At 40.6% G+C, this 16,386-nt stretch overlaps 1 protein-coding gene across 1 annotated transcript in view; it reads left to right on the top strand.

Annotated features, from left to right (window-relative positions):
• Window positions 1-16,386, top strand: part of EPG5 (ectopic P-granules 5 autophagy tethering factor) — a 103,546-nt gene that overhangs the window by 49,957 nt on the left and 37,203 nt on the right. Inside the window, exons 23-28 of the mRNA XM_077900642.1 lie at window positions 222-443; window positions 2,239-2,362; window positions 5,105-5,249; window positions 6,857-7,028; window positions 8,192-8,354; window positions 16,224-16,366. Of these exons, the coding sequence (XP_077756768.1) occupies window positions 222-443; window positions 2,239-2,362; window positions 5,105-5,249; window positions 6,857-7,028; window positions 8,192-8,354; window positions 16,224-16,366 (969 nt within the window). The remainder of the gene's footprint in view (window positions 1-221; window positions 444-2,238; window positions 2,363-5,104; window positions 5,250-6,856; window positions 7,029-8,191; window positions 8,355-16,223; window positions 16,367-16,386) is intronic.

Below are 16,386 nucleotides of genomic sequence, written 5' to 3'. Positions count from 1 at the left end.
GTAATAATATCTGAAATTTGTGTAGCTTTTCATTCTTTTTAAAACTGCTTTCAAACACACCATCTTGTTGGAGCCTCATACTAACCACTGAGGTAGAAGTAACAGGTATTGATTTAGTGTGGTATATTTATAGCCATTGACTCCTTAATTGATTGCAGTTTAGTGCCATCCAGAAAGAGCACCTTGTGTTGATCTTGTGATCTCTGCTTGTACTTTTTAAGGTTACCCATTGATGGTTGTATTGGAAGAAGGTTTTTTCAAAGCCCTGCTCATATCAGTTTGTTGAAAGAAATGAAGAGACGCCTGACAGCAGTGGCTGACTTCCACCATGCTGCGAGCAAAGCCCTCCGCGTTCCAGCAGAGGGCAGTGAAGGGCCGCCTGGCAGCCAGGCTGGCACCCCTGGCTATCTGACTTCACCAGAACTGCACACAGAGCTCGTGAGGTGGGCTATGGTTTTTTAGCCACATATACTGTCTTTCACAGCACCGGGTACTGTGCTGGAGCCATTGTTTTGGGCTACAGACTGCCAGATGTCATTCTCTCTGCCCTGTTAGATGGAATACAGAGAGTGATTTGGGCTAGGTCTGCATCTTAAAATACTTCTTTTCTGTGTTCCTCATGAGAAGGGAACGGGCAGTTTGGATATAGCTGTCAGCTGCCTGGAGTCTGAATGGAAGGTCTGAAACCAGAGGGCTGATGTCCTTTTCTCTTGCTCTATGTAATAACAGAAATCAAAACAATCGATGATAGCTGGTTAACATCTAGTAAAGACTGCTAGGACACTTCTCTAAAGGAAATTCGTGAGCAAGGCAAGATTCTTTAAGGGAAGTCCATACACCTCTTGGAATTTACCTGGGGTAAGGTACAATCTCATAATCACCCAAAACCACTTCTAAAATCAGGCACAAAATGTGTATCCACCCCCCCCAAAGGTTAAGAACTCTGAAGTAAATTTGGTCCCTTTCACACTATTCCTTTACCTTACGTTTAAACTTGCTATAAACTAGGTATTAGTCTAAATAAGACTTAATAAAAATGGCTTCTAACAATTAGCCCTGAATACAAAATGTCTTGGTGAGGAAACCCAGAGTTTTGATCCAGCACTGAGGCTTCAGGCTTGCTTGACCCGAATGCCCTCTGGGTCATCTTTCAGCCTCTGAAATGATTTCTCCCCTATCTTGCTTGCTTGAAGGAAAACTTATTTTTTAGCTAGGCTTAAACAGTGGGCAGGCTTAATCTTTGAACATTTAGATCAGCCAAGAAAGTTTGATGTGCCCTTCTGCCTCTCTTAAATGCCTCTTCTGTTGGCATGTTGGTAAACTAGCCATCTAACTGAATCAGAGACTGGGAGAGAGCTCGGCACCGGCCCCTTCTGTTTTGAGAGCCTCAGAGTCCTGTCCCTGCTCTCTTCCTACACAGGCTGTCTCAGAGGTAAGAGGTGGTTTTCCACGTTACTGAGCAAAGCCAAGCCATGCCACCCCCCAGGCACCACCCAGCAACTTATGTACCACAGACTCCTCTGCACACAGCTGCTTGAAATACCAGGGATCTTAGCTGAATGGACTGTGTTCCTTGAAGAAACAAAGGAAACATCATCAAATTTTTAAAAAAGTTTTTCCTGGAAAATGGAGATTTTTTTTTTCCTTCTTTTTTTAGCCAAGCTTTGTTTTATACCTTCTTAATGGGAACAAGGTGCACACATGCTTCGAGTTGTGTTTGTGATTTCTTGAAGCTGGAGAGCGTCCCTGAACCTAAAGCTGGCAGCTTCTTCTGTTGTGAAAGTTTAAGATGGCTTTAAATGTTTTCTCTGAAAGACAGAAAATGTGTTTATTTGGATGTTAAACTTTTCCAACTGCTGAGGCTCACTGTGACTGGATTGCCCAGGAAGGAAAAAGTCCCAAGTTCAGATCCCAGGACTGGGTTAAAATCACCTTCTCCAGTGATTTTTTTGTTTGTGTTGTATTTACCCTCACTTTAATAATAGAGTTCACCTAGCTCTTTCCTCACAGCCTCATTGTAGCGATTATTGCATCATATTTGAAGGATTTGTGACCTTCTGGGATCTGCTGCTGGCCCATGAGCTTCTTGGGACTGTGTGGTGGTTGAAAGCATTTTCTTTATTCTGTGCTTTTTACTTTTATGTAGTAGTGACAGTTTTCCTAGAGATGTAAGAAACTTCATTTGTCTGCACATCCTTTTGGATTTTATGTAATTATGTTGTTTTTTTTTTTCTTCAGGCTCTTCAATGTGTATATATTGTGGCTAGAAGATGAGAATTTTCAAAAAGGAGATACCTATATCCCTTCTCTACCAAAGCATTACGATATTCACAGGCTAGCAAAAGTGATGCAGAATCAGCAGGTGACACTACAGCAATGTTGCTTTTAGTATTTTTGAACGTAATCAAATAGGTTATAGTCAGTCTAATGTTAAAACCACTTACTGATACGGAAATGGGGTCACAGGCATGTTCAAGAGGTGCATTTGGGGTGTAGCCTCTGAGGAGGGCAGGTGATGCCAGGCAGGTAAAGAGGTGTCAGATTTCTAAGGGCCATATATGCCTTTCTAAAGAATTTCGATTTTGTTTTGAAGTGTTTGTTTCAAGAGCCCATGAAATGGGCTGAGGGATTAGATAAATGGAGGAACTTAAAATATGTTGAAAAAGAATCCGTAAGATCAGGAGGATTTTTAGATTAGATACATGGGGGGATTGATATAGTAATAGGATTGATTAGATTACAAGGACACCCAAATTTCTGGCTTGGGCAGCTAGAGATACTGTTGACAAAGATCCAAAGTACTGGAAGAGGAAGTGCCAGAGGGACTTCAAGGACAGTGCTCTATCAAGGATTTGGTGGGGAGGGGATGTACAGGCCTATAGAATTCAGGAATGGGGCAGTGTAAGAAATGTGGGTTTAACAGTAGTAGAGCATTTAGATTGAGAAGAGGACCAAGTGAAGCTGGAGCCCTAAGAAATAATGACATTTAGGGCATAGAGAAACAAGCCTGAGAATATAGGGCCAGAGAAATAGGAAAAATAAATAGGAAGTCATGGTGTCCCAAAGTCCTTTGAGTCCATTCTGTGTTCATCTCTCTTCTTTATCCTCTACATGCCATGGCCTTAGCTAAGAATTTGCATGTAGTAGATGTCGGGTCAGTATTTTTAAAACTTAATCATAGCTTCTTGGTTCTCTGATATTTACCTTGATTCCCCAGTACCTACAGAATTAATAGCTAGCTAGCTAGCTTTCTTTCTTTCTTTCTTTCTTTCTTTCTTTCTTTTTCTTTTTTTCTTTTTTTTGTCTGTGTTTGCCATTTGATTTTATAGCTCCACTTTTTGATCTGTAGTTCAGTTATACTTGTTCTTTTTTGGTTTCTGAGATATCTCTGCTTGGCCCTTGTTAATTCTTAGTATTCTTAATTGTTAGTCTCTGTCAGCAGTTACTTGGCATGAAGGCAGACAAGGTGACATTAGTGATCCCACTTAAAGGAGACGTGTATATACAGTAGGGGGACTGGTATAGCACCTCCAACAGTTGTTTGGTGCTTCTAGGATTCAGGCCTGTGCCCAAGAGGACTTGGGGGTTTCTCCTCTGAGTCTGGAATGCCTTGTGCCATAGTTTGGAAGTAACAATTTAGGACTTCATAGCAGTTTGCTCATTGAGAAACCAGGGACATCTGTTGATTTAGAAGAATTCTTTAAACTTTAAATCAGGAAAAAAAATTTTGTCCACAAAATGACAGTCTTTATCTGATCACTCATTACTACTATTTGATAGAGTTTTTAGTGTTCATGGAGAGCTGGCATTTCTTTTCATTAAAGACAGTCTCCCATTCTAATATGTATTGATCACCAAAGTGAAGTAGACATTCAAAATATGCAAGACTGTTCATTGGAGTGTAGGAAGAGAATATTAAAACTTCAGTTTTTTTCTCATTTTATCTATTATTTATTTCACCTTTCATAATAAAAAATTTGATCATACAGAAAAATGGAAGAGTGCAGCACACATGCCCTCCTCCCTCTGCTGAGTACCAGGTGTCTAATTTTATCTATGGCCCATCCACTCCTTTCACCCATGCTATCTCCGAACTAATCCTAGAAAGCATTTGACACCTGAAGATTTCAAAACATGAAGGTTAAAAAAGTATTTTAACCTAATAGCATTTACATCTATAAAATATTAACAGCAGTTTCTGAATATCAAATATCTAAGTAGTATCCCAATTTCCAGTTACTTCAGAAATGTCATAGAAGTTTTATCTTCATTTTTATAGTTTGAGTCAGGATCCTCATTTTGTGATTCCTTGATAGTCCTCATAAGTCTGTTTAATATACTGGCCCTCCCCTTATTCCTTTTTCCCCTAGCAGTTTGCTTATTGAAGAAACTGGATAGTTTGTTCATAGACTTTCCCCACAGTCTGGATTTTCCAGATTGTATCTTTGTAGTGTGGTTTAATGTTTCTCTATCCCTTGTATTTCCTGTACAGTGGTACTGGAACCAAGGGCTTGATCTAATCAAGATTCAGTGATTTTTCATTATATTTGTTACTTCTCTCTTTAAAGTTTCTGGTTTTTACTTATGTCTTATCAATACTGTGTGTATATAATTTATAAATACACAGTTGGTAGGGTTGTTAAAATTATGTTTTCTGATTTTGGTACATAATCAAATGTCTGCTAAGATATTGTTACTGTCCATTTTATATATATAATTAATATATAAACATACATGCATATATATTTAAAGATTTGTTTGCAAGAGAGAGTGCAAAGTGCAAGAGTAGGGGGGAGGGGCAGAGGGAGAAAACATTTAAGCGGAGTCCCCACTGAGTGAGCATGGAGCCTAACATGGGGCTCGATCTCATAACTCTGAGATCATGACCTGAGCCGAAACCAGGAGTCAGACGCCTAACTGACTGAGCCACCCAGGTAACCCCTGTTAGCGTCCAGTTTAAACATGATCCATCCTAATGCTGGAGAACTTGATATAGACTGTCTTGTGCTAAACCTTACTGGTTTACTTTTTAGTTAAATATATAGTTTTATATGTGAATACATGATTTGTCTGTGAAAGTGAATGTCCCATGGTGCAATTCTAGGATCTGTGGATGGAGTATTTGAACATGGAGCGCATACGTTATGAGTTCCAGGAAACTGTTGGTCTGTGGACACAGGCCACACTTGAATCCCATTCTCCACCCTGCAGTTCATCGGTGCAGCTGGACGTCACTGATCCTTCATTGGGTGAGCTACATGAACATCGGCCCCCTCAAGTGAATGAATGAGTGAGTGAATGATTGAACTCAAGCCATTGGGGGTTAAGGTTTATAGATTGTGTATCCCTCTAGTGATAAAATTGCTTTTTAGGAGTTGGTTGTTAACTTGTCTACAACTTAGGGTTAGGTTTGGCTGTGAGTGAGAGACAGCTCCAAAACAATCATTGCTTAAACAAGATACTTACTTTTTCTGTAAAAGAAGTTGGAGGCAGGCAGTTCAGGCAGTAGCTTTAGAGTCATGGCCTAAAATGTTGCTTGAGAGAAACTTGAACAAAACCAGGAGTCTTTTCCAGTGATGAATATCCAACTTTGTTACATTTTGTGCAAAGAATGGCTGTTCTAGTGGAAAAACCCTGGCTATACAGGACGATCCCTTCCTTGACCTGTTTGGAATGTTAAATTCCATCTGTTTTGGGTGCAAACAATACAGGTCTTTTTATGCCAAGTAATCCTGGCTCTTAAATTTTCTTTAATTTTCCTTAAGAATAGAAAATGGACTGCTACATCTGGAATGAAGCTGGAAACTCGTAGTAATCTCTTAAGTATTTGTTGACTTGACTTACTGGCTTGAAATTTCCTTGACCTCTCCTATCCCCTGTTATCTTACTTTTGAGAAGAATCAGGTCTGTGGCAACATTTTTCTTATGTTTCTGAGCCCCCACCTGCTGTGGTATGTGTCTAGTGCAGTACACAGAGAGAGGGTGGGAAGATAGGAATATATTGGTACCTGTGTGTGGTCAGCTCTGTACTAGGTATAGAAATATAAACATTGAAATTGGACTCACCAGTATGGGACTACATGCAATCTAGAACAAAGTTAGATGGACAGATTTGCCTTTGCTTTCTTATATGGCACCTGATTTTTTATTTGGACTCTATTTATTGAGTGAATGAATAAGTGAACAAATGAACGCATGATGATATAACTACATAACAGGAATTCTGTAGGAGTTTGTGCCCATGTCTTCGTTCACTTTAACTCTACTAGTCTCAGCCCTCCTGTTCAAACTTTGTCCTAATTTAAGATTTTTTCACTCTGCCCTATTTCTTAACATCCATCCTCCCCAGTCTTCCTATGAAGTTTGGATGATTGCATTAAACTGTTAATGGCACTATCTGCCCCTTCCCCCAATCCATTGTAGTGATAGCTGGAGATAGCTACCGTCTTTCTCAGGCATGCTTAGAGCTGTTCACTAGATCTCCTTTACACTAGTAGCAAATCCCGCCACTTTAGCATGTCATGCAAGACTGTGTACGGTAATAATTTAAGAGCACAAACTTTAGCACTTTAACTATCATTAAGGCTATTTTGAGGATAGGAATTCTGTTTAATCATACTATGTGCTTGTGAGCTGCTAGCTCCTGGTAGACTATTAGTAGCCCTGTGGGGGCTCCTTCAAAACTTGCAAGTAACAGAAGATAGTGATTTTATTCTTTTGGCCTCTGGTTTGCATAACTATTCTGTAGGTCTTCAGCATTCTCCTTGAAGGTAACAGGCCAAGGCTCTGCACCTACTTAGTATGTTACTACCTGGTAGTAGCCATTATTCAGTAAGTGTGGCTTAATTTTTTTCAGCTAAAGAAAGGGTTTTAAGTAACTTGCGGAAGCATGAGGCTCCCCAGCCCCCCCTTGATCTGCACCCAGTGAGGCCTCCTGTGCCAGTTATTTCCTCAGCCGTGCTCCTGAGTCAGAAGGACGCCACCCAGCTGGTGCACACGGACCTGAATCTGTTGCAGCAGCAGGCCAGGTAAGATCATGGGAGACCTCCAGGGCCCTGCCTCTGTGCTCACTGCTGTGACAGCTTGAATGATATAGTACCTAGAAGGGCTTGCTCAGGTGCCTCTCAATGAGTAATATTGGACCAGGCTGGCCCAGTTATTTACCTCAGCTAACCCAAGTTGTGACAAGTCTCTTAATTTCACATTGAAGTTATGGGGTGCTTACATGGACAATAAATTTTACATTTCCTGTGGTGGCATTTCAGATTGTCAGCAGTGCCAGCCAAGTGTTTCTTAAGCTTCTCCTGAGGAGACTTTGCCATACTGGAAAGGTGTTGTTAAAAGGGTATATGCAGTGAGATTTACTTTCTTTTGTCACTGCTTTGCTCCCTAACTCTTCATATTCTTTAACAGATTTGCCATCGGCACTTTATCAGAGTGTGGGAAAGTCATTTAGTACTCGGAGTTAAAGTAGATACAGAATGATCAACTCTTGAAGGTTTTGATCTAGCTTTGCTGTCCTGTGAGAAGATGCGTGTGTGGAATGAGTCCTTTTTATAAAGTAAAGACTCTTACCTTTGCAAAGACCATGGGAATTGATCTCTTACTGGCTTCTGTATCCTTAGCTAGTTTTGGTCCGGCATTAAGTGTGTGTGTATGTGTGTGTGTGTGTGTGTGTATCTACCTGCATGCACATGCCATGTGTACCTCCACCCCCACCAGCACGTGCACGCGCATGTGCACACACACGTGCCTGTGCAGTAACATAGCAGTATTGACACACATGTAAAAAGTTAGCTTCCTCCATCTTTGACAGTTCAGTTTGAGTTCCTAATACCTAAGAAATCACTGGTGCTTACCAGTAAGGTACCCCTTTAGAATGCTTGAGTCAGGATGAGATTCTCATTTGCTCTTGTATATTTAAGGTCTGTGTAAAAAATATTGTTAATGTAATACAGATTCTAAATGAAGCTTTGTTCCTGGCTAAAAAGTTGTCCCACTTTTCCTTCTTTTCTTATTAAGGAAAAGAGAGAATTTGGGTAACTGCAGGCACACACATTTGGTCTTTTTTTCCTATAGAATGCTAGGTCTTATTGCTCTCTGGTGTAGGCTGTATGGTGACTGGAAGCCTTTATCACTTACCATAAAACCTTTCTTAAGCTTTTTTCTACTTCCTGATGATGTTTTCCAGAACTGCAGCTCTTCGAGAATCTCAGCAGGTTGCCCTGGATAGTGAGCTGTTGGACACAATGCCCAAACAGTATGTTAACAGAGAAGAACAGACCACATTGCATTTGGAGTGTAGAGGCAGCAGTGGTAAGAAATGCCAAGGGCCAGCAGTTGTCACAGTTCAGGTAAGATTGTTGAAGCTTCTTCATGATTCAGGGAGTTTTTACTTGAGTCTGTAATATTGGCGTATTGTTGAGCGAGATGGCAAGAGGTTCATAGCACATGATTCATGTCCCAAAATGTTTAATGGTTTTGAGGGGAGTGAAGACCCACACAGAGCTAATCATGTATTTCCATATGTGTTGATGTGTCCTACAAGACAGAAGTTCAAAGAAAAGTATTACCACTGAGAAAGATCCTTAGAGAGAGGGGCTCACACTGATCCTTAGAAGACTTTGATGATGACTGTTTGGAGTCACTGGGAAGGACTGTGGGAATGGAGTCCTCTGGGTAGCATGTAGGGGGCAGTGGCTAGGTCAGTCTCCTCCAGGTGGTTTCTGGCTGAATTTATATTGGGATTCACATTGGAAAAGAGATCACTTGGAAGCTCCAGCAGTGTGCTGCAGCCAGTGGGGAGCCACTGAAGACAACGTGGAGGATGGAGGGCTGTGTGGAAAGCAGGTTAGTTGGGCGGAGCTTGCCAACAGGCAAAAGGAGAGCTGTAAGATTAGGAATTCAGCCACCTCTTAGAGTCACTTTCTTGAGTTGGAAAAACGGGTTTCAGGTGGGTCTGTGACATCATAAGGACTTCAGGGTGCAGCTTAGCTTTGGCCACTACTGTCTAAGCACTCTGCAGAACTTATTTCATCCTCCCAACAACTCTTTGAGATGGGTATTCTTGTTATCTTCAGGAAATAAAGGCACAGAGAAGTTAAGTGACACACCCAAAATGACACAGCCTCTGAATGGCAGGACCAGGAAGGCCTGGATAGTGTGGCTGCTGAGCACCACCAGCTCCTTACTCACTGCCCTTCATCCTTCTGTGAGGGACTTCAGGGTCCCCAGAGCTGGGAACCAAGATAACGCTCAGAGATAGGCTGCCTGTTACCTGACTACATTTGCACAAATATAGCTCCTCTTTTTTTTTTTTTTTATAGCTTTCAGAAATGAGGAAACTTTATTTTACTGACTGTCGATTGTCTTTCAGAAATTTCTTTTTGTGCTCGTCCACATTTGAACAGTTCTGATGTTTTCCTCGGCAGTCTCCTTGGGAGCCTCTTTTCTCTGAAATATCTTCTTTGAAGTAACTTTTATACTTGTATTTTTCATTACCTTTAAAATTTGTTCTGACAAAATATTTGTATACATCTAAAGTTAAGAATTTGATCTGGGATGTGAGACTCCTAAACACTGTCTTTGGCCAAGTGCTTTATAAAGTTAATTTTCTTTCAGTGTAATTCTTCCCATGGTTACTAATACTGTGGTAAGACTAGGTAGGAGCATTTTAAGAAGGATCACTTGCTAACGTGATAGTGCTGGAAGACAAGTCTGCCAATTTTGGATGGAGTTTGAGCTGGTGTGAAAAGAGCTGAAATGTATCCAGTTCTAATTAAAAAGGGTGTCTTACTTCCAATCTGTGCCTTCACAAATAATGGTATTTTTCCATATTTTGGAATTACATCTCTTTGCCAAGTTGTTAATTCTATACAGAGAAGGGAATTCTCCTAGGATGCAGTTTTGTAGCTGAGTGAAGTGAGTACCAAAAGTTCCAGCTCAACCAGCTTTGTTTGTGAAGCTTGCTTTCTGAAGAGTTGTGAATATTGCTGCTCCAGCCAAAGAACAGGTCTCTTTGGCTGACCTGTTAATTCTCGGGGTCTTATGGTGGAAAATACCACCAGGTCGACTTGGAAGGTTTAGGTCCAGCCTACCAGTGACTTGGCTCTTTTCCTTTTCAGAAATAGTTTTGATTTGTCTGAACCCTTGAATTGAAATTTTAGTCCGTCATTAGTTTCAGATGGAGAGTTCAGTCATTCATCAGCTGCATATAACACCCAGTGCTCATCACATCACGTGCCCTTCCTTCTTAATGCCCATCACACAGTTACCCTATCCCCCCCACCTCCCCTCCAGTGACCCTCAGTTTCTCATAGTTAAAAATCTCTCATGGTTTGTCTCCCTCTCAGATTACTTTTTATACTTTTGTTGATTCTGAAATAGAAAGGTATACCTTTCCTAAAATCCTTTTAATTTTGACTTTGATAAAAGGGATATTGGAAAGCAGATGATTTACGAGAAGAATTAAAATGAGTATGGCTTAGATTTTATTTTTACACACAACACAACAAATATTTATGCTTTCTTTTCTCAAAAGAAAAATTGGTAGATGCTAAGGTTGCTTGAAGAAAGCAAGAAAAAAAAAAGAAAGGGGTGGTGGGTAAAGATTTTATAGAACCCTAAAGAATTTGAAAAAATAGCTGTGTTTTTTTGGTCATAATCTCATTAGAAATATCCAACTTTCTTAAAGCACACTCTAATTTTCTGCTGGCCTTACTAGATTGCCCAGTGCTCTGCCTTTCAGTTCCATTTGGGAAGATCTAGACACTTGGGAATCCCTACTGATGGCTCCTAGAAGTATTGATATCGACAACAGTTATCTACTTCAGCCATTATTTTGCTGGTGATGCAGATTTGCCAGGAGAATTAAAAATATGAAGAGAGTGAGCAGCTTTTGTAGTCTGATTTAAGATATCTTTAGAAAGCTATGTAGAAATTGCTAATTAACGCTATCCTAGGCAATACTTGTTGGTTGATACTTCAGGAATTGAAGACAAAGAATTTTTTTGGCTACTCAATGATAGCTAAGAGCAAGGTAGACGAAGGTTGAAACTCTAGCTGTCATGAAGTCGGGGCATTGTGTAATCAATGCAAGTCAATTAGGTTTGCTCTGAGTTTTGGCCAGAGGGTGTACTTGAGTCTAAAGCTATCTCCTACACAAATGGATGACTTTGGTTGTGGTGTTGGGGTAGGGAAGGTGAGTTCTGATTACTTATGACTCATCAAGAAACTGCTAGTGGGAAAGCTTATCTCATACAGAAGGTAGGTTGTCATTCTTATACATAGAATTGTATGTATAAGAATGCTCCTCTGTATACATGTGTCCAGGGACCACTTCATGGCTATATCCAATAGTTTTGATCCTGTTTAACATTTTCCTATCATCTGGCAATGCTGAACGTCATGAGGTCTCTTCTTGTCCCTTTAAATCACTAGCCACTAAACTAACAGTTTCTTTCCAGGATTCCACTTCGTCAGCTCAACCTTAGATTGCTGGTTGTGCTTGGTACTTCCCCTGACCCCCTCCATTGTGACATTAGCTGCTTTTGTCTACTATCTGTGTTGGAGTTCATAATCTAGAATGAGTGTGTGAGTGGTCTTTAGTGGGTCAGTGAAGCTCCTGAGAGTATACGGATATTTTTTTTTCTGGAGAGTTAGATCCTGAGTAATCCGTGACCCCCAAAGGGGGCCATATGTTGAGGACTCCTGTTCTCTTTTCTCTAGTCCAGAATTCTCTGAGTTCCAGATGTAGATTTCCACCCGCTTATATAACATTCTGTGAATGTCCGTAGAGTATTCCCAAACCCCACAGGTCCCAAAGTGATCCCACCTTTACCCTCCAGACCTCTCTTTCCTGTACCAGGAACTGAGGACCTAACTAAGCATAAGTATTCTCTCCCCACCTCATACTTCCTATCTGGTTACTTTCCCAGTCCTACTGCTTCTGCTTTTGACATGACTTTACATTTATTTATTTCTCCTCGTTCCCATTGCCATTGCTCCCTGTTAGCCCCACATCACTTCTCCCCTGAACCATTATGTAAGACTTCCTGTCTATAGATTCTCACACTGTCCAGTTTGTTTCCCATTCTGCCACCATTCATCTTTTTAAACACAAGGCTAACAACCAGCATCCGGCTTTCCAGTATTTAAAAGGAATAGGACTTTTGTCCCCACCCCCCGCCATAATCTCTTCTTGATCAGTTTCTAGTGGCATCATTTACCCTTTGATGATCCCTAAACATTATTTTCTAGCCACTCGGGCTTTTTCCATTCTCTAAACATGCCATGCACTTTTCTGCCTTCTCTCTGAGGCATGTGCTGTTACTTACCCCACACCTATTTGTGAGCTCCTTCCTCTCATCCTTCCATTCTTGGTTCAGGCAGCACCTCTTGAGGTCTTTCTCAGCCCCTCTGGTCAGATTGAGGTAGTCCCTCCTCCTCTAGCGTCTCGTGCATAAATGCTGTTGCGATCACCTGCTGTCCTTCCTGCCAGTCTGTGAACTCCTCAGGAGTAGAATTCCTGTTCTTAGTAGTCATCTTCCTGTACCATCTAGCATGGCTCCTGGCACATAGTAGGTGCCCTTTCACACCCCTGAACGAGACCTTGAAAACCACCTGGTCACTCATTAGGTTAGGTTACAGCTTGTTTTGCAGTAGGATCACCTCTCTCCCTGTTACCTGGATTTTGAGTCACACGACGGCCAGGCCCTTGTCTTACTCATGTTTCTGTTGTCAGTGGCTCACACGGTCAGTGCCATAGAACTGAGGTATTTGAATGAATGAACAACTACAGATTTATACTCTTCACTAGTAAGCTCCCTGATTTTAACTTCCTTCAGGAATTTTGTAGGTATTATTTGGCTGGAAGTTGGAACTTTTTCCTACTAGAAAATAGCAGTCATCCTGATTGTATTTACTTTAGACCAATTTGTTGCTCAACTGGCCAACTTTATGCTTTCCATACAGAATCTCCACTTATGCACCACACTGCTTCACTATTTACTATAACACAGATGTGTCCTAGCCATTCCATCCTGGGGAGTGATAAAGATGATCATACTACGTTACTTCCCAGCTCTGTTCAGAGCTCTTTTTATCACTTGCTGGGCTACTCTCATATCCCTGGTAATATGTTGGTGACACTGCTTACATGGTCTCACTTAATCGTCACAAAATGGGGGTGAGAAAATAGGTTCAGAGAGTCTCAAAGACTTGCCAGAGTCACACAGCTAGTAAGTGGCTCATTTGAAATTCAAGCCCATGTCTATTTAAGTTCAAGGCCCATGCTTTCGCACTCAGTATTGGGAAATGAAGCCATTTGCTTCTAGCTGTTTCAGCTCTGAGTTTCCTTTTGTTTCTGCTCCAAATTTTAAGGCTAGTGTATGATTTTGAGTAAACTGATCATGACCCTCAAATCTCAGTTAAATTAACGGGTCTACCATTTTCTCTCTCTAAGTTGGTTTAACAGGATCACTTTCCTTTTCAATGATTAGAGAATTCGTGGATTAGATTAATTTTTAAAATCAACTTCAAGGGGAATGACTTTATATTTTCATATAAATTTTAAGATTAAAATGCATATTTTAAATGACTCATTTATAAAAAGATTTCAAATTATATCATGACAGTATTTTCTTGCTTAATAGAATTTTTCTGTGAAGGAAAGCCCTGGAAATTTCCAGCCATCTGCAGATGTTTGAACTATGTATGGCTTGTTTGGGATATACAAAAGACAAATATATTTTATGGGAAGTGAGACGTGCGGCTTCTGCGGTCGTCTCTCCCAACAGAAGCTTCTAATAATTCAGTGATATTCCCTGAGGAAATGGGGTGATTTATAATAGGGTTCCTTTTGTTGGACTTTGGTATTGTGGGGCATGTTTGCCAGACCCCGGATTGATTTATTATCATGTGAAAAATTTGCTTGATCCTAGAAGTAAAAGATGGAAAAGACCCACTGAGGGCTTCATAGTATTGTAACAGCTATGTGCTCTGGCCAACTCCTTCATCTCTGTGTCTACTTGACATGACCCAACTGGAGGGGCTTCCAGCATGCTGCTTTGTTGTGTTGTCTGTAGCTTCTGGTGATTGTGAGCTGCCAGGCAGTCAGCCCCTCTTCCATCCTAGTGAGCAAAGAAAACTCTCAATAGGGCTGGGAACAATGAGCAAAAAACAAGTGGACTGGGAAATAATGGTAATTTTGAGGTGTCTTTGGTGAGAATATCACTTCACCTAACTCTTGAGCATTAGCAGTTTCTGCAGTGTGGGGTGGCAGCTCCAAAGCTCCAGGTACTTAGGCTTGTCTCTGCATTTCCCAGTCCATGGCCCCTCTGTCTTTCTCTCTTATCCATTGTCTTTCCACTTGCTTCGTCCTTACTGTCTTCCTTCCTCCCCTTGGATTCTTTCTTTTCCTCCCAGTTTGGCTGCCTTCTCTCCAGGCCAGCCAAGAGCTAGGACCCTCAAAGACCCAGTCTGGCCATAGTTGTTGACATTGTAGGCACAAAACTGACTGCACATGCTCCTGATCATGTTTTAGGCTATTAAACATTAGTCTTTTATTTGAAAGATTGGAAATTTAATATTTGTACTGACTCATTATGTCAGTACAAATATTATTTTAATTATATTAAATAATATAATTATTTTACCTTTCATTTCTCCAGTAGTAAAAACTAAAATAATTGTTAACATTACACGTTCTTGGATATTCACTTTCATGCCTTTTGATTCAGACTAATAGCATATTTTCTTCTTTAAATAAGAAGTTTTATAAAGCTTTTTAAGATAAGATTAGTGAGTTTTATGGAAGAGAGGTGTTATCACGATCATGAAAGTAGGTGCTTGATGTACTGATCAGAGCTGTACTGTCCTGGGGTGCTGTGTAAATAGGACCATTGCCCTTCAGGAGCCTTTTGTCTGGAATTTATGATAATAACTCTGGCAGGATTCAGGAGGGTCTCAGTTAAATAAATTTGGAAATTAAGTATTTACAAACAAAAGATACCTGTAATCATCACAGTGGTGGCTGAAGACTGGGTTTGGGCAGGTGCCTATAAAGGAAAATGAAGACCCTTTTGCTTGAGGAGAAGACAGGATTTAATGTTTGTGCCTTCTGAATGTTCTGATCTCTTCATCATTCTCTGCTGTGCTGAGAAGTCCAGATTCCCTAGCCTTCTTCAAAGGACTCCCCCAGGACAGAACCCTGCTTCCTAGTCTGACGGCTCTGTGCTATTCATCCCTGACCTCCCTGCCAGGCTGGGCTTCTGCTTCCTGTCCCTCTGTCCTCCTGTCCTCCACAACTACCACTTTGGTTCTGTCTTTGTGTTGTAGCTTAGGCCTAGGATATGCTCTGCACTACTCACATCCAAAAAAGGACATTAGAGTGTGCAAAGCAGTTATCATATAGGTCACCATCAGTTAATTAGAGAAAAGGGATACTAACAATCCTCTCAAATAGAAAAGATGTAATCTTAAATAAAGGCTAATCTTTGAAATTGAAATATGATTTACTTTTGCTTTTTTTTTTCTAAGTTCAGTAAATTCTCCTTTGCCACATCTTTACTAAGAACGAATTAAAATTTTTATCAGAGATAAGCTTTCAGGGACCGCTGAATCAGTCAGCTGCTCTTTCATAGGCATTCAACTGATTTGTGCACTTCCTGTATCTCATCTTATTTTGTTGTTTGTCTTATAATTGTATATCCTTTCTTCCTTTGAGAATGGCAAGTGTTTTATTAACAGCATCTGTGTCATGGTCTTCGTATGTGTGGCACACATGAGACACACAGCCCTAATGTTTGAGTTGAGCTGTGTGTGCTATTGAGTGGCAAGAATGGAGAAGAGGGGTCAGGGCTCTGAAGAGGCTCAACAAAGGAGGATGCTTGGTGTCCTTCAAGGAAAACCTCAGTGGTAGAAGACATTCTGTTTTTGATGAGAGTCAGGGAGTCAAAACATAAGTGACAGAGAACATATCTTACAAAAAGACTGAACCAGCGATAAACTAATTCAGGTTTGATTCTTCATGAAAAGCCTGAGGTTCTGGAATAATTTTTTGACACTTTTTTCCCACCCCTCTCTCGTTCAACTGAGAATTTTGAGTTATAATATTAACTGTAGTAGTTATTCTTCATCAAATACTCAGTATATTTGTAATAAATGTTTGCTCTAGAAACATAATAGGAACACAAAAGTCTGTTGACCATTTTAATTCTTCTTAGTTTGAAGGTATGCATAAGAATGAAGCAATAAGTCAGCAGCTTCATGTTTTGCGAAAAGAAGTGAAGCAGTTGCAAGCTGAAGCTGCTAAACCACCATCACTTAATGTTGTGGAAGCTGCTGTTCATGCAGAAAACTTGATTACGTAAGTTTTGAGGACATTAT

The sequence above is a fragment of the Canis aureus genome, chromosome 6 (assembly GCF_053574225.1).
Source record: "Canis aureus isolate CA01 chromosome 6, VMU_Caureus_v.1.0, whole genome shotgun sequence".
Classification (NCBI taxonomy): domain Eukaryota; kingdom Metazoa; phylum Chordata; class Mammalia; order Carnivora; family Canidae; genus Canis; species Canis aureus.
This window is presented reverse-complemented; position numbering and strand designations above follow the sequence as displayed.